Source organism: Podarcis gaigeae, assembly GCF_964106915.1.
Source record: "Podarcis gaigeae genome assembly, chromosome: 16".
NCBI lineage: Eukaryota > Metazoa > Chordata > Lepidosauria > Squamata > Lacertidae > Podarcis > Podarcis gaigeae.
The window spans coordinates 15,062,733-15,088,704 of NC_139693.1; the positions used below are offsets into that span (position 1 = coordinate 15,062,733).

The 25,972-nt window shown below is 51.0% G+C and overlaps 1 protein-coding gene across 1 annotated transcript; it reads left to right on the forward strand.

Moving 5' to 3' along the window:
• Positions 1-104: 104 nt before the first annotated feature.
• On the forward strand, positions 105-25,972 carry PYGM (glycogen phosphorylase, muscle associated). The gene is made up of 19 exons (XM_083716439.1): positions 105-536; positions 7,776-7,877; positions 8,033-8,111; positions 9,034-9,269; positions 10,209-10,320; positions 11,561-11,643; positions 13,377-13,520; positions 14,323-14,415; positions 15,785-15,931; positions 17,133-17,296; positions 17,430-17,544; positions 18,017-18,118; positions 18,817-18,964; positions 20,153-20,211; positions 20,635-20,776; positions 21,419-21,626; positions 22,517-22,651; positions 24,469-24,535; positions 25,304-25,972. Exons 1-19 carry the CDS (start codon positions 294-296, stop codon positions 25,454-25,456), a joined length of 2,532 nt encoding a protein of 843 aa, XP_083572565.1. The 5' UTR covers positions 105-293; the 3' UTR covers positions 25,457-25,972.

The window sequence follows — 25,972 nt, forward strand, 5'->3', positions numbered from 1 at the left end:
GTTCCCGATTCAGAGCTGCAGCCTCTGGGCTCTCTCTCCCCAGGAGGCGTAGGAGGCGCGAGGGATTCCCTGGGCGCGTGGGCGGGGTCGAAGGCGCCAGGGGGAGGTCCTTCCCCCTCCTCCTGAATAATGCAGCAGGGGCCGGGGGTTTAATAGCGCCCCAGGGGAGGGGCTTGGGGCGCATTTGCTGGTGCCGAAGCGGAGAGCGCAGCGCCCCCGGAGCCCGCCCCGTCGAGTCCTCTTCCTGCCATCTACCTAGCCGCCCGCTCCGCGCCACTCTCCCTGCCTCCAGGATGTCTCGGCCACTGTCGGACCACGAGAAGCGCAAGCAGATCAGCGTGCGGGGCTTGGCGGGCGTGGAGAACGTGACGGACCTGAAGAAGAACTTCAACCGGCACCTGCACTTCACCCTCGTCAAGGACCGCAACGTCGCCACCCCGCGCGACTACTACTTCGCCCTCGCCCACACCGTCCGCGACCACCTCGTCGGGCGATGGATCCGCACCCAGCAGTACTACTACGAGAAGGACCCCAAGGTGGGAGAGCCCGTCGGGGAAGGAGGAGGAGGAGATCAAAGGAGCGCGGGATGGGGGGGGGAGAGGTCCGGAGGGGGGAGGGTCTTGTGGCCCCCACCCGAGGTAGGACCCTGGGCCCATAGGAGCCCCCCAAAATATTTGAGTCCCCCCAAATTGGGTATTGACATTCAAATAGTATGGGTGAGCTCCGTCATGTGATCAATATACGGGGCGGTGCTTACTTGCCCCCCCCCCCAATTTTATTTAAGTTGCCGCCCCTACCTGGGCCGGTGGAGGGGTGTGGGTGTCCGCTCAGGGTTGCCCCCCCCCCAAAGTCGGCTGGGGGAGGCAGCAAGGCGTTTACTCCGTTCCTTCAGTAAGAAAAGACGGTGATCTGGGAGGAAGGATGGGGGGGACTTTTTTTGGGGGGGGGTGCTCCTTCAAGTACTGTCTGTGGAGCGTCTGCCTCCTGCCTGACCTTTCGCACTCCGTGCCTTCTTCGAGCTGGTGTCAGCCTCCCCGCCCCCCCCCGGTGTCTTATTCCGGACCCCCCCCCCCGTGCCCTTTGCATGTCTGGGTTCCAGCAAGCTCCGGCCTTTCGCTCCCCGTGGCTCCAGGTGTCGAAGCTGCCCCTCCGGAGGGCGGGGCGACAGGGGAGGCGGGGTATCCAAGCCAGTCTTCGGTCGGGGGTATTAATAGCTGCTTAAGACGCTTCCCCGCCGACTGCGGGAGAGAGAGGCCACCTGCTCCCATCCGCGGGTCGGGATGGAGGGACAAAAAGCCCCAAGACGCCCACCTGAAGCTTGGAGGGCAAAACCCCTTCTGTTTGGGGGGTCTGTTAGGGGGAGAACTTCTGCATGCCATGCAGGTGTTCCACCCAAAGGTTCCAGCCCTTTGCAGGAAGAAAGTCCTCAGGTGGCAGGTGTGGGAAAGGAATACAACCCCCCTCTCCCATTTTCCATTCAGCAGTATTCAGAAGCATTGCTGCCTTCCACCATCGTGGATAGCAGCCATCAACAGCCCCCCACTCAATTAATATGTCTACTCCTCTGTTAAAGTCATCCATGTGGGTGGCCGCCTGCAGCAGGGAGTTCCATAGTTTATGTTCTGTGTGGGTCACTAAGCTGACCTGGCTTCAGGTTCAAAGACCAGGCAAAGCAGCCCCCCCCAACTTTCATTCCGCACACCCAGGTGCATTTGAACATCCAGGAGATCTGCCCCATCCACCCCAATTTCAGCTTTCCAGAGGCTGGGGTGGGGATGGAGGTGGGGTCTCCAGGTATCTGCCTCCCTCTCTCTGCATCACAAAGGGATGGGCCCAGCCAGGGGAGGCAGCTCCTTCCCGTCCTCTTTAAATTTAGCCCAGCCTGACATTTGCTGTGAACTTTTGCCATTTAATTTCGGGATAGGCCTGTGTCAGCATGACCAGGGCTCCGGGGGAAGGACACCAGATACAGCTGACAGAAGCAGACCCAAGATGGGCCGGTCTCGGCTTGTGGAGCTTGGAAAGGTCAGCCGGCCGGTGGAGGAACAGCAGCAGCAGTGGTGGGCCTTGCGTTCTGGTTCTGGAGGGGTACCTGGCCGCAGGTTCCTTCTGCCAGAGGAAACACCTTTCCTTTGCGATGCCTCCTTGCCTGCTGCTCATTCTCAGTATCTCAAAAAGGGGCTTAGTTTGTGCTGGCAACCACACCAGTGCTGTGGCTGAGTCCCAGACTGTAGAATCAAAGAATGTAAGAGTCTGAAGGGGGGTCTGAGAGGTCATCCATCCCAACCCCCACCTCAGCGCAGGGTGCAAGCTGGACTTTGGCATCCCTGGTGGCTGGTTGCCCAGTTTCTGCTTAAGTAGCTCTCGCAAAGGAGAGGAAGGGAGAAGGAGCACTCACGGCCCCCCTGAGGCAAGGCTGCCCCACTGGCCGAGAGCTCTTCCCTTTAGGAAAGTTCCCTTGATGTTTAGCCAAAATCTGCTCTTTCCCTGCAATCTCCACTCTTTGGTTCACATCTGCTAGCTCTCCAAAGAAACCCAGATTGTGCTCCCCCCCCCCCCATTTACAGAGAGGGGTTTAAGAATTAGAGACGTATGAAACAACGAACAATAGGAGTGCCTCTGAGAATGCTCAGAATGCCGCAGTCATTTCTGAGGACATGGATTCATCTGGAGTGAGAAATGCCAAGGGGGCTCGATCCCAACCAGAGCTCACCAGGTGACCTGCCTTGGACTCCGGCTCTGCTCATTCCAGCTGTGTGGAGGAGGCTGGATCTCACCTGCCACTGGTGGGAAGTCATCCTCATGGAGCCATGATGCTGCCACTGCTGCAGTAAATTTACTTTAAGTTGAGGACCAGAGTGAATCATAGAATCATAGAGTTGGAAGAGACCACAAGGGCCATCGAGTCCAACCCCCTGCCAAGCAGGAAACACCATCAGAGCACTCCTGACATATGGTTATCAAGCCTCTGCTTAAAGATCTCCAAAGAAGGAGACTCCACCACACTCCTTGGCAGCAAATTCCACTGCTGAACAGCTCTTACTGTCAGGAAGTTCTTCCTAATGTTTAGGTGGAATCTTCTTTCTTGTAGTTTGGAACCATTGCTCCGTGTCCGCTTCTCTGGAGCAGCAGAAAACAACCTTTCTCCCTCCTCTATGTGACATCCTTCTATGGTCAGAGGACAGGAGAGATTTTGCTCCAAACCTCTACTCCAGGGGTGAGCAAACTTTTTCAGCAGGGGGCTGGTCCACTGTCCCTCAGACCTATATTTTGAAGGGAAAAAAATGAACAAATTCCTATTCCCCACAAATAACCCAGAGATGCATTTTAAATAAAAGCACACATTCTACTCATGTAAAAACACGCTGATTCCTGGACTGTCCACAGGCCAGATTGAGAAGGCGATTGGGCTGGATCTGGCCCCCGGGCCTTAGGTTGCCTACCCATGCTCTATTCAGTCACTCTGCCCACTGGGCAACCTTAGTCTCTCTTTTAGCCTAATCTCCCTCATAGGGTTGTTGTGAAGATAAATTGAGGGAGAACCCTGCAAACTGCTTTAAGCTCAATGGAGAAAAGGCAGAAAAGGCAATTATTATTATTATTATTAGTAGTAGTAGTAGTAGTAGTAGGGAGCCTGCAACAAAATATTGCAGTGTGGCATGTGCTGCACTTCAGGGTTCCAGCTGATCAGCTCTGCCATCTTCCAGCACATTCTCTTTCCTTCCTTTGGGTCCCCCCCTCCAATAGCATTCTGATTATATCGTGCACAGTTCTTATTTGGCTGTGGTTATGTTTGTTTCTTTGTTTTTGCAGAGTGGGGTCTCTAATAAATGTTTTCTGTACTTCTGCAAAGTCTGCATTTCCCCAACCCTGCAGATACTTCCTTAGTTTGGATGGTTGGTGCCCTTTTGATTATGTAGGGGTCCATACTCAGAGAAATCAAGCTAGCTAATAGTATCTGCAGTACGCGTATGCATTCAAGCAGGGCTGAACTCACTGGAAGAATGGTATGCTGTAGATCACATGTATAAATAAATAAATTAGTTCTGCTAATGGTTAGTAAGTCGTGGTAGTAAACCTGGGCACCAACAAAGGTTCCTTAGATGGAGCTTCTTCTTGAGGGGATGAGTATTTTGCAAGCACTCAGCTGGAGAATGCCAAGAGTTCGGCTGGTGCAGGATGTCCTATCCCAGGCATTGACCACACTGGGAATCCAGCTGTTCAGAAATGTTTCTGGTCGCACATTTAGTGCGGGGAAATGATCTGCAATGAGCACTTTAAGTGGAGCGACAGAATATGTGTAGGAGTAGGAAAGCAGAGTGCCTCTGGGCATGTACAGAGTGCCTCCCCCCCCGACAGCACCATCTAGCGAATATTTGCTCAGAAGCAAAGTCCTTCTGCGTTCATTCCTCAACCCGGGCTTACGTGCTAAGCGCATGTGCCTAGGGCTGCAGCCTGAGTAACTCTACCCAATTCCCAAAATATCCAGGAATCAAGATTAGGATAGCATTGCAAATAAACTCACATTTACTAGCATTGCCTGCCGCCGGCCTGTGACAGCCAGCCATTGATAAACAAACTAACACTATTTTCGCCCCCAAAGAAAATGTGCCCTAAAACAGAACAAACTTTTGTAAAGTTTTGCTGCCTGTTCTCTTTCTCTCTCTCTCTCTCTCTCTCTGCCATGAAGCAATAAAAATAATAATACCCCGCCCCAGCCACTCTGGGCAGCTTTCAACAAAATATTAAAATACAGCAATCCATCAAATATTAAAAGCTTCCCTATACAGGGCTGCCTTCAGATGTCTTCTGAAAGTCTGGTACTGTAGTTGTTTATTTCTTTGACATCTAGTGGGAGGGAGTTCCACAGGGCAGGCGCCACTACCGAGAAGGCCCTCTGCCTGAAGCTCTGTGGGGAGTGACCTTGAGCTCAGTCACTGCTTCTCAGTCTAACCTACCTTACAGGGTTGTTGTTGTGGGAGTTAAATGAGGAGACAAAGAACCATGTAAGTCACCTTGAGCTCTTCCTGAAAAATAGTGGGATAGAAATGCAATCAGGGCTTTTTTCCCCAGCCAGAACTCAGTTCTGGCACCTCTCAGGTGGGTGCCATTGCCATTATAAGTGGGGTGTTCATAGTGAGTTCCAGCACCCCACCTCCTCCTCCTCCTTATTATTAAAATAGCACTGAATGCAATATAAAGAGCAGCCGAGCAGGCACATAGGCTGGCTGGTCTGTCGTTGGTGTGATGCATTACTTTTCTATGTAACTTATAATATTTCTAAATTTGCACCTATAACATCCAAAAAGAGATGTTGCCTTTATCTTCCTTTTTGCAATGCAGAGGTGGCCACACAGCTACCGCCTAAGTTCCTGGTAGAATAGAGGGGAACTGTCAGGAGAGGGACCTGTAGCCCCTGCTTGGCAGGCGGGCAGAAAGGGCCACGCTTGATCCCTGGCATCTCCAGGGGTGAGTAGATAAAAGGTCTGTGTGTCACCCCTGGAGGCTGAGGTGGGCAAGCTGCCTGTTCTGATACAAGGCAGCTTCCTGTGCTCCCAGGAGGGACCACTGGCACACAGCAGAGGCTGGGTTCAGCCCCTGGGTAGGGCTGGAAAAGACTTCTTTTTGTAAGGCTGGAGAGCTGCTGCAAGTTTGTGTAGACCATTGGTAAGCAATGTGGTACCTCTCATCAGCCTCTGCAGGCAGCACGGCCAATGGCCAGGGGTGATGGAAGCAGCGGCAGACTTGGGTCTTTCAAATTCCCACAGCACCCAAAATTTTGTGCCTCCCATCCTCTCGCCTTCCGTTCTGCTCAATTCACAATGTTGTAGCTGCGGCGCCCCCTAGGCTTAGTGTCCAGTGCGAAAGTACTGGTCACACTGCCCTAAGTCCGCCTCTGATGGGGGCTGTAGTCCAATAACACCTGGAGGTTAAATGGGTCAATAGCATGACTCACTGTGTCCCCTATGTAAATCAGCCTTTTATCCAAAACTGCGAGGACTGGAGCCTCCTTTTTTTCTTTCTTTTTTTTTTAGCTAGATCAGTCAATAGCCTGATTTGGTATAAGGCAGTTTAATAGGGGCTGTGTGGCTCACATCTGCTGCTTTCAGCCAGTGGCTCAGGCAGGCTTTATATATTCCAAATTCCAAATCATGAAACAGAAATGCAAATTGTGAAATAAGGCTGCAGTTCTAGACGTACTTACCTGGCAGTGGCGTAGCGTGGGTTGTCAGCACCTGGGGCAAGGCAAGTAATTGGCACCCCCTAACCCGTGGATTTGCGCCCCCTAACCCTAACCCCCAGATGTTGCGCCCGGTGCGGCCGGCCCCCCCTGCACCCCCCCACGCTATGCCACTGTTACCTGGGATTAGCTGTGTTGATCACACTGAGTCTTTATTTCGGAGCCGACATGTGTGGAATGATACAGTCAATCTGGTATTGATGAGCTATAAAACAAATGGGCCATATCCGCTGAAGAAGAGGGCTCGTCATTATGCCAATAATGAACAAAGCATTTTAAAGATAAGTGATTGTGCCCTTGCTTGCCCCCTGCACCCCATCCATGACTTGCTTTCTCCACTGGCAGGTGGACCAGCTGCACCCATGTAGCTTTCTGCTGGTGCATCAGGGAGTTCTACCAGTGTTTAGTTCATGCCAGGGGCATGTCTCGAGTGCCCCCAAAGCAGTGGGGCTTTTCTGCTGCTCCCCAGAGCCCCTCAGCCAGTAGGGAGCGGGAGCCTGCCTCCAGTCTTGACCACTCAGACCCTCAAGGAATTTGCTTCTTCCCTCCTGCATGGCAAAGTCTCGCTGCCACGAATGAGGCACAGTAAATTGAGCAATGGTGGTTTAGGCTTTAGTTCGCAACAGCCCCTCTGGAAAAGTGGGGCATGTCTGTTATGCCTTGGTGAAATAAGATACAAGAAAATGGTCACCCGGATACGTTACTGGGGATGATGTAAACTATTATGGAATTATTATTTATGTCCAGTTATATACAGTGGTACCTCAGGTTACAGATGCTTCAGGTTATAGACGCTTCAGGTTACAAACTCTGCTAACCCAGAAATAGTACCTCGGGTTAAGAACTTTGCTTCAGGATGAGAACAGAAATCGCACGGTGATGGCAGTGGGAGGCCCCATTAGCTAAAGTGGTACCTCAGGTTAAGAACAGTTTCAGGTTAAGAACGGACCTCCGGAATGAATTAAGTACTTAACCTGAGGTACCACTGTAACTAACTTAGTTGGTCTCTAAGGTGCTACTGGATGGAATTTTTTTATTTTATTTTATTTATTTTATCTTGTTTCGACTACGGCAGACCAAGACTGCTACCTACCTCAGGTTAAGAACAGTTTCAGGTTAAGAAAGGACCTCCAGAACGAATTAAGTTATTAACCTGAGGTACCACTGTATCTATTTTTTCCTATGAATATTCCTTCCCACCCGTCAATCTGCCAGCCACCTTTTTCCGGTACTAAGCTCTAGTTTAGTATAATACTTATTTCAAAAAGAGTTAAAAGTATTGTTCTCAGTGCCATATTTATATCTGCGGAACTAAAGAAAATCTATTGTGTTTCGAAACAACAACAGTCAAAGGTGACCAAGGCGCAACATCTTGTTCAATAAAAGCAACGCAATGGTGATAAGAATGACAATCCAAATCTAATCCTCTCCGTGGGAGATGGCAGCGCATAGTTTCTTCCCGTAAACACAACACAAGCTCACAGGTCCACTTTTGCTCCTCTCTAACTCCTCCTCAATCTTCTTCCTCCTGCAGCGCATCTATTACTTGTCTCTGGAGTTCTACATGGGGCGCACTTTGCAGAACACCATGGTCAACCTGGCCTTGCAGAATGCCTGCGATGAAGCTACCTACCAGGTTCGGGGATTGGGGTGTGTGTGTGGATAAGGTGGTTGGTGGTGATGGGCCAAGGAGGCTTGGGAGATTCCTGGGGCTGGGGGCTTCCCCCCACCCCCACCTGAGCTAATTCAACCCCCTCTCCCCTCTCTCTGCACCCTCCTTTTGTCCAACAGCTTGGCCTGGACATGGAAGAGCTGCAGGAGATCGAGGAAGATGCTGGCCTGGGTAACGGAGGGCTCGGGCGCCTGGCAGGTGAGCCGCCAGAGGAGGGGCTGCCACTCGGTGGCTGAGTCCCTGCATTGCAAGCACCTCTTTCTCCCTGGCAGCATCTCCCGGTGGGACTAGGATGACTGTGGGCTTCCTGTTGCTGCCAAGGATCTGGGTAGCGCACTCGTGTGTTGATGGTCTTCCTCCTCCTCCCAACACAGCTGTCTCATGGAATCATAGAATGGGAAGGGACCCCTAGAGGCTTCTATCCCAACCTCTGCAGGGCAGGAATCAGAGTTAAGGAACCCCTGACAGTGAAGGGGAGTCCACCAGCTGCTGATGGAGTCCGTCCCACTGTCAAACAGCTCTTACTGCCAGAAAGTTCTTCCTAATGTTTAGTAGGGATTTCCTTCCTTGTCACAAGAGTCCACTGATTCAGGTCCTCCCCTCCGGAGCAGCAGAAAACAAGCTTGCTCCTTTTCCCTTGCGTTTGCCAAATTGATGTTTTTTGCCATTTTAAAATTTAATAATAATAATAATTTTTTATTTATACCCCGCCCTTCCCGGTTCAGAAAACCGGGCTCAGGGTGGCTAACAACAAATTTAAAACACTTAATTGATGCAACAAAAAACAGCATAAAATACAGTATAAAATGTGAATAACAATAAATTCAGAATTCAAAAATCAATTTAGGGGGAAAATCTATCCAATAAACATTAGATGATCACCAGGGCTGGCTGGCTAAATTAGTCCTATACTGACATATCCTGTAATGGTATTTCCAGTGCTCTGTATTTGGACACTTTTAATGTTTGCTGTAAGCTGCTATAGGCCCCAGCAGCCCGTTGTGGGGAAGTGGCATATATTTGAACTCAACCAATCCATCCATTCCCGTGGAAGCCCTAGAGGAATGCAGCCCAAGCCCCCTTTGGCTCCACTAACCCTTTCCCTTCCTTCTCCAAATAGCCTGCTTCCTGGACTCCATGGCCACCCTTGGCCTGGCAGCCTATGGCTATGGCATCCGCTACGAGTTTGGGATCTTCAACCAGAAGATCTGCGGGGGCTGGCAGGTGGAGGAGGCTGACGACTGGCTGCGCTACGGGAACCCCTGGGAGAAGGCCCGCCCAGAGTACATGATCCCCGTGCACTTCTACGGCCGCGTCCAGCATGACCACGATGGCGTGAAATGGGTTGACACCCAGGTCAGTAGGAATGAGAGGAGGGTACCGGAAGGCGGGGGTAGATTTGCTTTGTATTCTTGTGTTCTTATATGGCTTAACCGTCCTGTGACCTTCAGATGATGGGTGGCATAGAAATGTAATCAACAGTGATAATAAGGATTCTACCTCCCTGGTCCAAATATGGGGTGTGTGTGCTCAGATGTACACAGATGCGCCCTGGTGTGGCTTGCAGGGGCCAGAAATGGTGCTGAGCTCATAGCTAGGGGGGCCCAAGGCTCATTTGGGCCCTTGGCAAGGAGCTGAATTGGCGCCTCTGAAGCCTGGAGAGACCATGGACCAAAAACTCAATAGGTTTGCTTTTTGTTGCGTTTCGCACTCTGCTAGTGACTTCCTCCACGGTCATCAGGGTTGGGTCTGCTCTGCTCTCTTCCTCCACTTCCTCCTCCATCGGTCTGCCTGCCTTCTTGCCTCCCTCCTTCCTTTCCCTAATGCCTCCTTCCTTGCGTCCCCCCCCCTTCCTGCAACTCTTGCCTCCTGCTCTTTCTTCCCTCCAAGCTCTGCTGGTGCTCTGCCCACACTTTAAATAGCACCACCAGCCAACTGGGGAGGGGGCTCTCCAGGGCTGCTCTGACGGCCCACACCAGTGGCCAGATTCCTGTGCCCAGAGCTGCCTAGGCAGTGTGCAGCCGAGTGGGTGAGCTCCTAGTCACTTCGAGCCAGAGTGGAGAGGTGCAATTTTTGTACGCACCTCTTGGGCCTGTGCCCTTGGCAGTGGCCAACCAAGGCAACCTCAAGGTCCGCCCTCCCTGCTCCTAGTCCCTCCTAGTCTCTTGCAGGAGTGGGTGTCTTGCTGCTGTGCCCCTCTTCATCCCAGGCAGCCTGACCAGGATTGCTGTCTGCTGGTGGGTGCTCAGCAGGCAGCCCCAAGGCCAGCTCAGAACCCTCCCCCTTGCCTTGCAGGTGGTCCTTGCCCTCCCCTACGACACCCCCGTCCCCGGCTATCGCAACAACGTCGTCAACACCATGCGGCTGTGGTCTGCTCGGGCGCCCAACGAGTTCAATCTGAAGGACTGTAAGTGGATTAATAATAATAATAATAATAATAATAATAATAATAATAATAATTTATTATTTATACCCCGCCCATCTGGCTGAGTTTCGCCAGCCACTCTGGGCGGTTCCCAATCAAGTGTTAAAAACAGTACAGCGTTAAATATTAAAAACTTCCCTGAACAGGGCTGCTTTCAGATGTCTTTTAAAGAAAGGATAGCTGCTTATTTCCTTCACATCTGAAGGGAGGGCGTTCCACAGGGTGGGCGCCACTACCAAGAAGGCCTTGTGTGGCTCAGCAGGCAGAGCGTTTGCCTGGCATGCGGAAAGTCCCCTGGGTTCAAGCCCCACTGGCGTCTTCACATGGGACGGGGAACACCCCCTGCCTGAAGCCCTAGAGAGCCGGGGCCTGTAAGTGTAGACAGTGGACTCAGTGTGGGGCAGCTTCCTGCCTTTCAGATCTGGAGAAAGTCAATAGAGAAAAGTTTTTCCTCTTCCTAACACTTTGGACATCCGAAGAAGCTGAATGTTGGATTCAGGACAGATAAAAGAAAGTCCTTCTCCATGCAGTGCGTAGCTAAACTGTGGAACTCCCTGCCACAGGAAGCAGCGATGGCCACCAACGTGGGTGGCTTTAAAAGAGGACTGGACAAATTAATGGAGGAGAAGCCTATCGATGCCTGCTAGACAGGAAGCTCCTTCTTTGCTCACTCCATATGTCTGTCTCTCAGTGTGTGTTTGGCTACTGACAAGAACTCTGCAGCGTTTGTGGGTGCAGGACATCCTTAGAGGTTTCCTTGCACCTCACTTAGGGGAAGGACCATCATAGCTCAGTGGCAGAGCACCTGCTTGGCATGCAGAACCTCTGCTGGCATCTCTCCGCTTAAGAAAAGAACCAGGTGCCAGCAGGTAATGGGAAAGCCCCCCCCTTCTTCCTGCCCGAGACCACCCTGGAGAACCCAGGCGCCATGCTCTGGGCTGGGTGACCTGCTCTAAGGTGGCTTCCCATCTCTTAGTGAGCTTACCTGCTTGGCATGCAGAAGGTCCCAGGTTCAGTTCCCACCACCAGGTCAGGCTGGGAAAGCCCCTGCTGGTTAGCGCAGGCATCACTGAGCTGGCTAGAGAAACAGGCTGACTTAGAACCATAGAACTATAGAGTTGGAAGGGACACAGGTGGTCATCTAGTCCAGCCCCCTCCAAGGCAGCTTCTGTATAACTTTTGCCCCATTTGAATAGATTGCATCTCTCCCTTTCTCTCCCAGTTAATGTCGGTGGCTACATCCAGGCAGTGCTGGACAGAAACCTGGCTGAGAACATTTCCCGGGTCCTGTATCCCAACGACAATGTAAGTTCTGTAATTTCAGCTTCCTGATGTGTGAGGAAATGTTCCAGAAATTCAGGGAGTTGTGGGGAGACTAATGTAGAGGCTAGACTTGCATCTGATACCACACATGATGAGAGCGAGCAGAAGAAAATAAAAGTCTGAGGAGGTTTCTGAGCCCTATTCTCCTACCTATGCTGGCTGAAGGACCAAGCCCAGGTGCTCCCAGTTTGTGGTCTCCAGTATTCTCTGGGACGGCCCAGCATAAAAGTGGTTACTTTCCAGGCGTTACTTTCCAGAGCAGCAGTGTGAGTGAGAGGAGGGGGAGAAGGAGACAGGGACCAGCCCGACCATTGGACAGCATGGGGCAACCTCCCCAGGCAGCAGGCACGGCAGCAGAGCTCCCCCCTCTTGTTCTTGAGCCCCCAGCCAGTCTTCTCTCATGTCACCTGGTGTCAGGAGCTGGAGTCAGGAGCAGGTGAGCATTAAAAAGCACTTGGTGTCAGTGAAGTTACCTCTTTATTCAAAGAAACCAAAACAGCGCAGGCCTCGTGATCACAGCAACCCTTCCCAGTAGGTCTTGTCCCAATGAGGCAGTTGCAAGGAGTGAAGGACCCTGCCTTCCCCCCACTCCCAGCACTCTGAGACTTACCGTATTTTTTGCTCTATAAGACTCACTTTTTCCCTCCTAAAAAGTAAGGGGAAATGTGTGTGCGTCTTATGGGGTGAATGCAGGCTGCGCAGCTATCCCAGAAGCCAGAACAGCAAGAGGGATTGCTGCTTTCACTGTGAAATGATCCCTCTTGCTGTTCTGGCTTCTGAGATTCAGAATATTTTTTTTCTGGTTTTCCTCCTCCAAAAACTAGGTGCGTCTTGTGGTCCGGTGCGTCTTATAGAGTGGAAAATACGGTATTCACCTTGTCTCTCTTCGCTCCGCCCTCTTTGTTTCTCTGGGAGGGGAGCTGGTTGCAGAAGAAGGGGGGAGACTCCCTGGAATCTTTAGCAGCCTGCTTCTTGCCCCTCCTCCAGCTTTCTGTCCTGCCTCTGAGGCTGGATCTAGACACAGCAAAAAAATGTTTCAGGAAAACACGTTGTAAACTTTGTAGTGAGAAATCACATTGCTGAAAGAGGGAATAAATGCATTGTGAAATGGTACACACTGGGAGCCTTACTTCCAAAGGTCTTTCTCTTTTCCACCTCTGTTGCTGCTGTTTTGCCTCTTGGTAGAGTGGGAGTGATTAGAACCCAGGACTCCTGGCTCCCAATGGGATCCTGGGCAGCACCTGTCAATTTCTTGAGAGACGTGGACAAATTTCAGATTAGGGTTGCCATACGTCCTCCTTTTCTAGGATACATCTCTTTTCCAGGTCTGGTTGCCATATGTCCCCTTTTCCCTGAACATGTCCTCTTTTTCAGGAGTAAAATCTGTCCGGGCGGATTTTTAAAATTTGGCAAAATGTCTATAGACTACATCCAGTAGGGGTATTTAAATGAGAGTCATCATAGCATTCTGTAGTTAAAAGCAGAAGTGTCCTCTTTTTTGCTCTTCAAAATATGGCAACTGAGTAGGTTGCGGGGCTGGGCAGTCATCTTGTGGTGTCTTAAAAACAAATGTGGCTTTTGCTCTTAAGTTGCCACAATGCTCATTTTTTTTGCTTATGGGAATGGGGGAGGAGGACTCCCAGCCGTTACGCTTCCTTCCTCCCCTGCCTTCCTTGTGCTGACCTTTGGGTTCCCCTTGCCTCCATCCTCTGCAGTTCTTTGAGGGCAAGGAGCTGCGCCTGAAGCAGGAGTACTTTGTTGTGGCCGCCACGCTACAAGACATCATCCGCCGCTTCAAGTCCTCCAAGTTTGGCAGCCGCGATCCCGTCCGCACCTCTTTTGACGCCTTCCCAGACAAGGTAGCGGGGCTGGTTTCTCTGACGGGGGCTTGGAGTGCAAGCTGGCCTGGTGTTTGGGGCCAGCGTTGTTGTCAGTCGCCTGCCAATGTCTCCTCCGTGCCTGTTGCTGCTTCTCTCTGTCCCTTGGGCTCAGCAGAAGTGGCAGCTGGTGACAAGGATCGGCAGCTGGCCTCCCTTGCTTCCTCGCCTGCCTGTTTCCACTCAGCAGTGTGCAGAGGCCAGAGGGAGAGCCAGGTTCATCTGGAAATGGGGGGCTTCTGGCAGTTACACTTCCTCCCTCCTGTGAGGACTCTGCAATAGGGTGGGAGCAGGGCTGGATTAACCATGAAAAGATAAAGGGGCTCCTGACCATTAGGTCCGGTTGTGGCTGACTCTGGGGTTGCGGCACTCAGCTCGCTTTACTGGCCGAGGGAGCCGGTGTACAGCTTCCGGGTCATATGGCCAGCATGACTAAGCCACTTCTGGCGAACCAGAGCAGCGCACTGAAACGCCGTTTACCTTCCCACTGGAGTGGTACCTATTTATCTACTTGCACTCTGACGTGCTTTCAAACTGCTAGGTTGGCAGGAGCAGGGACCGAGCAACGGGAGCTCACCCTGTCATGGGGATTCGAACCGCCGACCTTCTGATCGGCAAGTCCGAGGCTCTGTGGTTTAACCCACAGTGCCACCCGCGTCCCTTGGATTAACCGTTAAGGCAACATAATCATGTGCTTAGGGCACCAAGGGAAGGGAGCCACAGGGCGGCCTTGATTTCTCCAGTCGGACCTCTCTACCTGATTCTCTTTCCTTGCCTCCTCCAGGTTGCTATTCAGCTCAACGACACCCACCCCTCTCTGGCCATCCCAGAACTCATGAGGGTTTTAGTGGACATTGAGAAGCTGGACTGGGACAAGGTGAGGAGCTGCTGGACTCTAAGCAACGGTCGGTGCCAGAGCAGGGTGGACGGATGCAGAAATCCTTCCCCACGGAGCTTATTTATGTAAATAATGTCTAGCCCGCCTTTTCATGAGGAGGCAGCTTATGACTATTTAAAACGACAATGAAGTCACAATCATAAAATGCATTTATATGACCCCCAGCGCTAAATGAAACGAGACCCAACAGCCAAAGGAAACTCTGACAGCAGGAAGAGGAATGTTATGTTAATGTTCTTGTTTATTTATATGCTGCCTGTCAGGCCAATTCCCTCCCAGATACACACAAATACAGATACACACAAAAATACAATCATGCAAATGCTACAAACGATGCAAATTCAAAACCTTTCAGCAGTATAAAAACCCAACACATCAGTGTTCCTGCTAAAAAGCCAAAGAACATTCCCTACAAAAATAAACATTCAGAGAATGCAAGAATATTTAAGAAGTGTCTTCATCTTGTGAGGGTCCCAGGCAGGGGTCAGGCAAGGCAGGGGGGAAGCTGGTGGCTTGAGCACTCTCTTGCTCCAGCACCCATTCTCTAAAGGACCCCTGCGCTCAGCAAGTGAGGCTCGCTGGCAGGCAGGCAGGCAGGCAGGCAGAGAGAGGGATCCAGGCAGGCAGAGAGAGGGATCCAGGCAGGTTTCCCATAGGAGGGATGCCCGGAGAATTGGCTCTTTCCACATAATCCCAGGACAGCTCCCGGGGGCTCCTTGCTGCTGCTCCGATGTGAGGGACAGGCTCTTTGGAGGTGCTCAAAGAGTGCCTCTGCTTACCCCTTCCAAAAACGAACCCTAGGATCCAACACAGACCCTTCCCCTTGGTAGCTTTGGCTGAAATGAAACCCTGGGAAAGGCTCAGGTCCTGCAATCCTACCAGGTGGGCAGAGAAACCACGAAATCAAAAGCCTGGTCAGGCCTGGACCAGCAGGGCAGAAAGGGGTGTGGTGGGAGAGTGGCTTTACTTTGGGCTCCTTTCCCAACAGCCTTTCTAAAAAACATTGTTGGTAGTAGCGGTATTGAAAGGGTATATTGGCCTGTGCCCATGTCCTCCTGTTCCAGGGGCATGTCAAGGAAACAGGAGGTAGTCCTGTTAGAAACAAGCTTTTAACCTGGTCTCCCTTTCACGGTTGTGCTCCTCCTCACCAGGGATACCTCAGGGGTTGCATTGTGGGGTGGGGTTCTCTTATCTGCTTTCTCCATCACTGTTTTCCAGTCCCTTTTGAAGACTCTGCAGAGCCATCATCAATCGATCAGGCAGCAGGATCCTCCTGAGCTGGTCCAGCTTGGCTCAAGGGCTGCTGCTGCTGCTTCTCTCTCTCAGTCTCTCTCTGTGTCTCTTCTAGGCCTGGGATGTCACAGTGCGAACTTGTGCCTATACCAACCACACCGTGCTGCCAGAGGCTCTGGAGCGTTGGCCTGTCCACCTCTTGGAGACCCTTCTGCCCCGCCACCTGGAGATCATTTATGAGATCAACCAGCGCTTCCTCGATGTGAGTACAATAGCCGGGTGGGAGAGAAGGGAGGCCACTGGGGGCGGGTGGAGGTGGGTGAGGAGTTGGGAGGACCCTTCGCAGCACCCAGTGGCGTAGCGTGGGTTGTCAGCACCCGGGGCAAGGCAAGTAATTTGCACCCCCTAACCCATGGATTTGCGCCCCCTAACCCTAACCCCCAGATGTTGCGCCCGGTGCAGCCGGCCCCCCCTGCACCCCCCACGCTACGCCACTGCCAGCACCCTCCCCAGGACTGGATGAACTATTAAGCAAAATAAGCACGTGCTTAGGGCATCGAGGAAGGAGGGCACTGCAGAAATTCCTCGTTGCCGGATTTTTAACATGAATGGCCACAAATTTGCTCATCTGAGCATTCATTTTCTCCGCTGAAGTATAGTAAAAAATCCCAACAGAACAACTATTGCAACAAAACAGGTTGGATGATGCCTTATCTCCACTATGTATAGAAGCAGATATGTGACGTAAGATTTGTTTTTGAAGATTTGATCAAAGGTTTTGCAAATGGAAAAAAATAATTATTTTCAAATATATAAAAGTGCAGGTACACAAACATTATTCTCCATCTTACTGTGGGTTCCATTTCATTTTGAAAAACAAAAATTATATTTTGCGTGTTATTATTGTTCATATTTTGAAATCGGTATATATGGGGGCACCAAAATCTTTCAGGTGCGTAGGGCCTCTAAAGGTCTTAATCTGGCCCTGGCCCTTCATTTACCTCTGGGGAAGGAGCTCAAGGGCTGAGTAAGGAAGGCACCTCTCAGGACACTTCCAGTCAGTGCCTGAATTGTTGGGCAACAGAAAACTGGGGGCCACTGAATGAACACACTCCTACCCCCACTCCTTTTGCTAAATCATCTCTCTCTCCGGTGGCATTTTAAAAGCAAATTGGTCGGGGGGGTTGGTTCCACTTCCTCGAATTCGGTGTTTCCCAAACTTGGGTCCCCAGCTGACTACAATTCCCATCATCCCTGACCACTGGTCCTGCTAGCTAGGGATGATGGGAGTTGTAGTCCAACAAACAGCTGGAGACCCAAGTTTGGGAAACCCTGCTCTAATTCAAACCCTGGTTCTGTGCTTGAAATTTTGGGCTTGGAGCAGAGATGGCAGGGAGGGGGTGGGCCCTATAAATGGGAATGGGTGTTAATGTCTTCTTTGGGGCGCCCTTCTGTCCCTGCAGAAAGTCTATGCCAAGTTCCCCGGGGACCTCGACCGCATGCGCCGCATGTCTATGGTGGAGGAAGGCAGCGTCAAGCGCATCAACATGGCCCACCTCTGCATCGTGGGCTCCCATGCTGTCAATGGCGTGGCTCGCATCCACTCCGAGATCCTGAAGGCCACTGTGTAGGTACTCTGCCCCACGACAGGCAGGCTTCACCCCCCTTCCCTGGTATGAACATATGAAACTGCCAGAGTGTTGGTCCATCAAATTCCACAAGTGCCTCTAACTGCAGTTCTCCTCTTACTCCTCTTCCAGGTTTAAAGACTTCTATGAGTTTGAGCCACACAAATTCCAGAACAAAACCAACGGCATCACCCCCCGTCGCTGGCTGGTCTTATGCAACCCAGGGCTGGCTGAAATCATTGCCGAGGTGAGCATGAGCAGGATGAGGCCCTCCCTGCTGGCTTTTCCCCATTTGGCTAAATGCAAAGTCTTTGAGGTTTCACTTGAAAAACAAACAAAGAATTTTGGGCCGGTCGGCTCCCACATTTGATTCACTTGCCAAAATATGGACGTTTAGTCTCTTCAATGACATTTTAATGCAACATTCTCAGTTACAGTTGGATTAAGGCTGTGTGTGTGTGTGTAAAGGTGGAAGTATTGATTTTTTGAAATCTGTTGGATATAAAATGCCATTGTATTTCTTAACTACCCCTCCACTTGCCATTATAGAATCAAATTAATTTTTGCATCCATACCTTTGAGTTTGTGTGCTAGTTTTCTTCTGGCTTAAGGGACCCCTCCTCATGTGGAACCCCAAATCGCAGATCAGATGGCCAAACTGGGCCTGCCACTTCCTGGGGGGCTTGTGGTGAGTTTTCTCTTCCCATTTCCTCCTCCAGCGCATTGGAGAAGACTACATCTCCGACTTGGATCAGCTGAAGAAACTCCTGAACTTTGTGGAAGATGAAGGCTTCATCCGGGACGTGGCAAAAGTCAAACAAGTGAGGAATAAGGGGTCCATGGGCCAGGGCTGGGCTGGTGGCAGGAGTTTGTATTTCAATGTAAAATGCTGTATTGAGTCAATACAGGACGTAGTTCATCACATATTTACGTTTTGCTGATTCATATTCTCTCTCTCTCTCTTTTCTATTGCATGATTTTTTCTTTTCTGGTTGTGTGATTTTGCACTGCACTCCCCCAGCCCCCCAAAAGTATTTTTTTTCCACACACACTGCGCACAAATGTACATTTGGAGGCGGTGCACAGAACTGTGGGCCTGGGGAAAAAGTGACGCTTTGGGGGGAGGGGAATTGCCCCGCAAAATCACATGAGATCATGTCAACCCAAATGGCCTCTGTGCTCTTTTGATTAAAAAAGATGGGATGTCCTGGTCCAGGATACTTGGGGGCTATGCAGTCCCCCCCATCCTGTTCTGTATTTAGTGCCCCCCGATAATGTGTCCCCCTCTTTGGCAGAAGAGAGTCGCTGGATAGGGGTTGGGGGGATGTAATACAGTTTGAGAATCTGGAATCAAAAATCTTGCTCTATTAAGCAACAATATCCCTTTTGTTAAATCAACTGATTTTACAACAGGATAAAACGGGTTGGGCCCTGTGGTGTTTCTCTTGCGTCCGCAGTTGTGTTTTTGGGAGTGTGCTCTGGGAAAACTCACACCACTCTGCCTTCCCTCCCACATCAGGAGAACAAGCTGAAGTTTTCTGCCTACCTGGAGAAGGAGTACAAAGTGAAGATCAACCCCAACTCGCTCTTCGATATCCAGGTGAAGAGGATTCACGAGTACAAGAGGCAACTGCTCAACTGTCTCCACATCATCACTCTCTACAACCGTGAGTAGGGGGCTCGGGATACTCTTAACCCCTTGATGTCCCCTTCCCCTGGGGGAAGTGGGGACACCCACCCACAAACTCCTAATTTCCGCATTTTGGGACTGGTTGGGATTAGGGTTGGGAACTGGCAGCTCCACGTTGATTCTAGCCACCAGGGAGGGGGCTGAGTTGAGTGGTCACCAGCCCCCTCCTCTCCTGGAAGGGCGGAGAAGGGGGTGGGGTGCTGTAGAGAGAAGGAGAGTCAGGAGCAGTGCTATTTTTCTAGAAAAAGAGGTGTCGGAACATACCATGAATGCCTCCCTCGTTCTCTTATACAGTTGTACCTTGGTTGTCGAACTTAATCCATTCCGGGAGTCCGTTCGACTCCTGGAACTGTTTGTAAACCAAGGCACGGCTTCCTGTTGGCTGCAGGAGATTCCTGCACTCAATCGGAAGCTGCGGAAGCTGCGCCAGACATTTGGCTTCCCAAAAACGTTCACAAACTGGAACACTCACTTCCAGGTTTGCGTCATTCGGGAGCCAAAACGTCTGAGTACCAAGGCGTTTGAGAACCAAGGTATGACTGTAATGGCAATGGCTGTCTGTGGACAAACGCCGGCTCCCTCGGCCTGAAAAGCGAGATGAGTGCCACAAGCCCATAGTCACCTTTGACTGGACTTAACTGTCCAGGAGTCCTTTCCCTTATTTTAATAATGTGCAGTGTTTTATTGTTTTAAACAATGCGGAAAGAATCAGCTGGAGCCGGGGCTGATGAGGGCTTGCCCAAGGCATTTTGATGCCTGCACAAAAGTCGGCTCAGCATTGTCTGGGAAGCACACATGGACACATAGACACTGATACTGTCCTCCAACACTGGCTACAGCCAGTGGCTTCAGGCTAACTGGCTAGGAAGGCTTTCACCAGCGCTTTGGTGCCTGTGAAGTTAATTAATGCTGCCATGTTACGGTAATTAATGGGGGTTGTGGGAAGGCTGCTTTCCCCTCTCCCCCTTCTGTGGCCCTAGGCCTCTCCTTCCCCAAAATTGGGATGGGGCAGCGCCAGAGAGGACCTCCTTTCTGCTGCCAAGCATTAGAGGGAGAGTTTGGGCAACCTGGTGAAATCTGGTGTGGGGGCATTGCAGCTCCCTGAATCTGGGGCAGGAGGTCCCAGAGTGTCGCTGTTTGTTTCACCTTTTTCTCCTCCCCGCAGGGATCAAGAGGGAGCCAAACAAGCAATTTGTGCCACGGACGATCATGATTGGAGGCAAAGTGAGAGCCATGAGCGGTGCAGGGTGGGGGGTGACAAGTTCTGGGGGGGTTGTTGTATGGGTGCGGGTGGCAAGTCTGGAGAGGGGTGGGGCAGATAGGAAGGAAAGGGATGGTTGGCGCCTTGTTTGTCCCCTTCCTGCAACTCCTGCAGCCAAACTGGTGCCAAACATCTTGCTCTGCCTTCCTTTGGACCACATCAGCGAGACCAAGAGGGGGGCCTTGTCATCTGCAGACCCAGGACCTCCATACACCCTGCCCAGGCTTGCACCCCAGGGAGGTCACTTTGGCATAGATAAGGCAGCAGTTTGACTTCACCCCCGGAGGCACACTCCATTGTCTCTCGAGGCAGATGGATGGCAACAAGAAGTTTTGGCCCATTTCTCCCACCTGTTAGGGCCATCTTAAATCTTCTCCTCTCCATAGGCTGCCCCCGGCTACCACATGGCCAAGATGATCATCAAACTCATCACGTCCATTGGGGACATTGTCAATCACGACCCCGTCATCGGAGATCGGCTCAAGGTCATCTTCTTAGAGAACTACCGTGTCTCGCTGGCTGAAAAAGGTAACTCAGGGGCCAGGGTGGGCTTGCGGGATTCTGTCAGCTGACCAGCTTCACCTCACCTGGGCTCATCTGGGGGCTGGGATGTCATTATCCTTCGAAATTTGCGATGAAGGCTTCTGCCTGAATTGCGCACCAAGACGCATCACAATGCATATTTTAGAATGTGTTTAGAAATGCATTCAGCAAGATTTAAAAAAAAAATCAATATGTTTTGTGATAATATATTTTAGTACAATTTTTTTATTTTGTAAAACTTGTATGCTGCTTGATGGTTTTTTTAAAAAACAAACAAACCTCAAAGTGGTTTCAGATGAAAAAGACTAAAATTATCAATAAGAAAAATTAAAAACAAGTCTTGAAAACTTTCAGAAAGTTAAAGTAATGAAACAGATTAAAATCTGCATTGACTTTCTAAAAAATAATGTGGATTGAAAACAACCACCACCACCCACACACACACACACAAAATTTGCAGATGGATGTGGAAACACAACGGATGGAGTTCTTATAAGTGAACTTGTCTGTGATTGACATAGGCTGGAAAGGAGGAAGATCTCCCCATCTCTTGGGTGAGCTCCTCCTGTCCCTTTGTGTGACAACCTCTGGGCTCCCCACTGAGCCCCCCTCCTGCTTCCCCTGCAGTGGTCCCTGCCTCCGACCTCTCGGAACAGATCTCCACAGCGGGCACAGAGGCCTCTGGCACTGGGAACATGAAGTTCATGCTGAACGGGGCACTGACAATTGGCACCATGGATGGTGCCAACGTGGAGATGGCTGAGGAGGCTGGCGAGGAGAACTTCTTCATTTTCGGCATGCGGGTGGAGGACGTGGACGAGCTGGACAGGAAGGGGTGAGTGTGCCAGTGGGGGATGCTCATTCTGGGCCCCATTGACCTTCCTTGGCTCCTGGGCTTCTTCTGCCCACCCTTCTGTCCTTTGCTGCAATTTCAAAGTGCTCAAAGGGGTGTACCATGAAGGCAAGGAGGCAAAGGCCAGCCCTGTTGTTAGAGATTTAAATGCCTATATAGTTTCAGACCCATCTTAGTCCAGCTCCCCTCTTTCTCACAGCAACCCACTAGTTTCTAAGCACAATTCAAAGTGTTGGTGCTGACCTTTAAAGCCCTAAATGGCCTCGGTCCTGTATATCTGAAGGAGAGTCTCCACCCCCATTGTTCTGCCCAGACACTGAGATCCAGCGCTGAGGGCCTTCTGGCGGTTCCCTCATTGCGAGAAGTGAGGTTACAGGGAACCAGGCAGAGGGCCTTCTCGGTAGTGGCGCCCGTCCTGTGGAACACCCTCCCTTCAGTTGTGAAGGAAATAAGCAGCTCTTATCTTTAAAAGACATCTGAAGGCAGCCCTGTTTAGGGAAGTTTTTAAATATTTAATGCTGTATTGTTTTTAACACTTGATTGGGAGCCACCCAGAGTGGCTGGGGAAACTCAGCCAGATGGGCGGGGTATAAATAAATAAATAAATAAATAAATAAATAAATAAATAAATTGTTGTTGTTGTTGTTGTTCCTGGGAAGGTTATGTGGTAGATGAGCACAGTAGGCCTCTCCCAATGTTGTTCATGAGTGAGCGGTCTTCAGGGCTAGACTACCACTGGTGCTAGAGGTGCCACAGCCATCACTGAAATCATTATCCTTACCTAAGAATATATGGAAGGCCTGGGAGGGTATGGATACTTACACACGCTCCGAGTTAAATTCTGCCCTTTCTCCTCACCCCCTGCCCCTCAGCTACTGTGCCAAGGACTACTATGACCACATCCCTGAGCTGAAGCAAGTTATCGACCAGCTGAGCAGCGGCTTCTTTTCTCCCAAGCAGCCGGACCTCTTTAAGGACATTGTCAACATGCTCATGTATCACGACAGGTGAGACGGCTGGGCATTGGGCTGGGGGAGTGCTGCTGCCTTCTTGCCAGAACCCTCTGGAGGTCTCAATGCTGCCAAATTCTTCCTTTCCATCTCTTTTTGCGGTGCCTCTGCTGCTCAAGGTGCATCTTGCCTTGTCCGCTCCACTGTAGTACAGGAATATTTTTGCCCAACCTGGGACTCAAACCCATCACCCTGAGATTAAGAGCCTCGTGCTCAACCAACTGAGCTATCCTGGGAGGACCACCCACCTGCCAATCACCTGATGTAGCAATGAGGTCAGACTTCAAAGCAGTGGTGGTGTGGGAGGGGTTGCCAGGAGTCCTGGGTGCTCCTTTGAAGTCCGGCCAGCTAGCTGGCTTCCCGCAGGGACTGGCTGTGGACTAAGAGTTGTGGGCTGTGTCTCTGCCTGCTCCACACCTGCCATTACCTGTAATTTTTTGGGGGGCAGGGGTGTGTGTGGAATAGCTAGAGGCTCTTCACTTCTGGGCTTAATGCTTAGAACCAAAGTGTGTGTTGGGTTGTTTTTTTGCCCATCTAGTCCAGCATCCTGTTTTGCCCAGTAACCCAGCAGATGCCCCCCCATCAGAAGCCCCCAAGCAGAACCCGAGTTTCACAGCCCCCCCCCCCCGAGGCCAGTGAATTTGTTTAATCTTCTTTTTGCTCAATTCCACTGTGCCTTTTGGGGAAAACCTTTCACCTTTTGTTTTAATTGCAGGCATGGGTTGTGGCACGTGGGATGGGGATCCTTATTGGGACAAATATTCTCCCCCCACCCAAAAAAGTAGCTATGAAACCTTTTTTTCTAAGCTCATGTTGGGTAGGGGTGGAGTTTTGTTCCTGGCACGGCTGGGAAGAGAGAAGCTTCCTCTCCCTCTATTTTCTGGTCTGAATAACAGTGCCCCCCCATGCGCCTATAGTTAATGAAAGAAAAGTAGGGAAACTCCCATCTCCCCATGGTCTTCTGTTAGGGCCACTATTTGCCCAGCAGGTGGCAGCCTAAAGTGGCACTGGCTGGCCGAGGGAGGTGGGAAAGAGCAATCCCCTCCAAATCCGGTTCCTGAGCTGATGTTTCATCTCTCCCCGAACTGGCCCTCCAATGATTGTGGAAACTGTTCATGGCTTCTTGTTGTTTAGTCGTTTAGTCATGTCCGTGACCCCATGGACCAGAGCATGCCAGGCACTCCTGTCTTCCACTGCCTCCCGCAGTTTGGTCAAAGTTCTCAAAGTTCATGGCTGACACTTTCCCAAATGTTGTGATAGCCTGTAGTTGTAACTCCTGGGACAGCTCAGTTGGTAGAGCCTTAGACTATTAATCTCAGGGTTGTGGGTTCGAGCCCCACCTTGGGAAAAGAGTCCTGCGTTGCATCACAGATAGGCAACCCTTGTGAGCCCTTGCAATTCTACAATTCTATGATTCCACAGGCTTTGCTGGGATTTGCTGGGTGCGGATTGTCAGCTTGCAGGTTGTACTTTGGATACGTGTGTGTGTGTGTGTGTGTGTGTGTGTGTGTGTGTGCAGAGGAGTTGTTTTGTGGCTGCTCCTGTTACCCTAGTGGCTGGGGGGGCAGTGTGTGTGTGTGTGTGTGTGTGTGTGTGTGTGTGTGTACGCTTGCTCTTAGAGGCAAGAGGGCAGCAGGGACAGCACTGGAGGTGTAAATGACTATCGGACTTTGAAAAGCTGCTACCACTGGATCAAGTCCATCAATTATGTCGGATTAATTAAATGAAAGAGTTTTAACTGGATTTTGAATAAATGCGCAACCCATCGCCACCGCTTTGAATTGCGTTGTTATGCTTCTCTCCCCTCCTTGTAGGTTCAAAGTCTTTGCCGATTACGAGGCCTACATCAAATGTCAAGAAAAGGTCAATGCTCTTTATAAGGTGAGGCGGTGCCCCCCACATGCCCAATGGCGGTGGGATGGGGACAGCGTTGGTGAAAAAGGACCGTTGCTGTGTGCATGTATGTTTCATAGATCAGGTGTCAGTGCCAGATGTGCTGAATGACAGGGAAGCCAAGCAGTCTCCAGCAGACCTCAACCGTTGCTCTCTGACTGTCACCCCAGCCTGCTGCTTGGCATCTCCCTTGCATAACTCCTAGCTACAGTCCCAAAACCCTAACCTAAAACACTGGCGTTGTCTTTCAAACTGACTCTTGGTGGAGGAAGGGAGTGTCATGCACTGGTTGGACACAAGAGGAATGGTGGAGGGAACCCCCAAGGGAAGAAGGCTCAGAGCCCAGGGAGTTGCAGCAAGGAGAGGTCAGAGGAAAAAACTGCAAAGAGGCAACAGGGCTTAGTGAGCCGGGAGAGTCGGTGTCAGAGAGAAGTCCAGAATCAGAGGCAGAAGCTGAAGCAGATGAGTGGGAGGAGGGAGGCCAAGCGGCGGAGATGATTAAATTCTAACACCTATTACACCCAGGGCTTTAGGGTGTCTCGTACCCACAAACTCATAACAATACGAATCCCAACTTTAAAAGGAAATCCTCGTAGCTGAACCTTTGGCCGCAGGAGGCCCCTAGAGCTGGTCCTCTCCAATGGTTTGGGAACACGTTGGCAGGGGTGTCCAGGTGCCCACACACTGAAATATGTGTGTGGGGGGGAGGCTCCCTTCTTCCCTCTCATGATTCGCTGCTTTGATCTCCATCCGCAGAACACCAAGGAGTGGACCAAGAAGGTGATCAGGAACATTGCTTGTTCCGGAAAGTTCTCCAGCGACCGCACCATCGCCCAGTACGCCCGTGAAATCTGGGGTGTTGAGCCTAGCCGCCAAAAGATCCCCGCCCCTGACGAGCCTCGGGAGTGAAGCCCCCCCCTCATGTGCCATCAGCAACTTCAACGGGGCAGCTCAAAATCAATGGGTCCCCACCCCCCTTTTTCATCTGGCTCCAAATGTACAATCATTTTTCTTGTAGGGGGAAGGAGGTCAAAGGAGGAGTTTTTCTGTCTAGGTTCCCCCTCTCCCCATTTTAGAATCTGCCCCATAGGAGCTGTGGGCAGGCAATTCGGCCCAGTCCCCCTTCTCCCCCCTTACTGCCATGCTCTGCTATTAATTTTAAGGGGGGTCCACACCTTGATTTTACAACCCATCTCTGCTCCTGAAGCCCTCCTTTTGTTCAAAGGGTGAGGGGTGTCTATGGCTTCCCTGCTTTTTGAGGGGGCTTCTCTGTCCCATTTTTATCCTCAAGGGATGTATTGCTGGGTAGGGAGGGAGGATTTTATCGCCTCACTTTTAAAGCAGCACTGTTTCATCAAAATGGGGCAACTGGAGGGGAGAGGGCGCCATACCGGATGAAAATAATAATAAAGGTTTTAAAAACTA

Bases quoted from the DNA above. Each gene is read 5' to 3' on its own strand.
- PYGM (XM_083716439.1), top strand. From the start codon at position 294: ATGTCTCGGCCACTGTCGGACCACGAGAAGCGCAAGCAGATCAGCGTG. The intron at 17,297-17,429 runs GTAGGTACTCTG...CTCCTCTTCCAG, and splicing joins GAGATCCTGAAGGCCACTGT to GTTTAAAGACTTCTATGAGT. The intron at 18,965-20,152 runs GTGAGTAGGGGG...TCCTCCCCGCAG, and splicing joins CATCATCACTCTCTACAACC to GGATCAAGAGGGAGCCAAAC.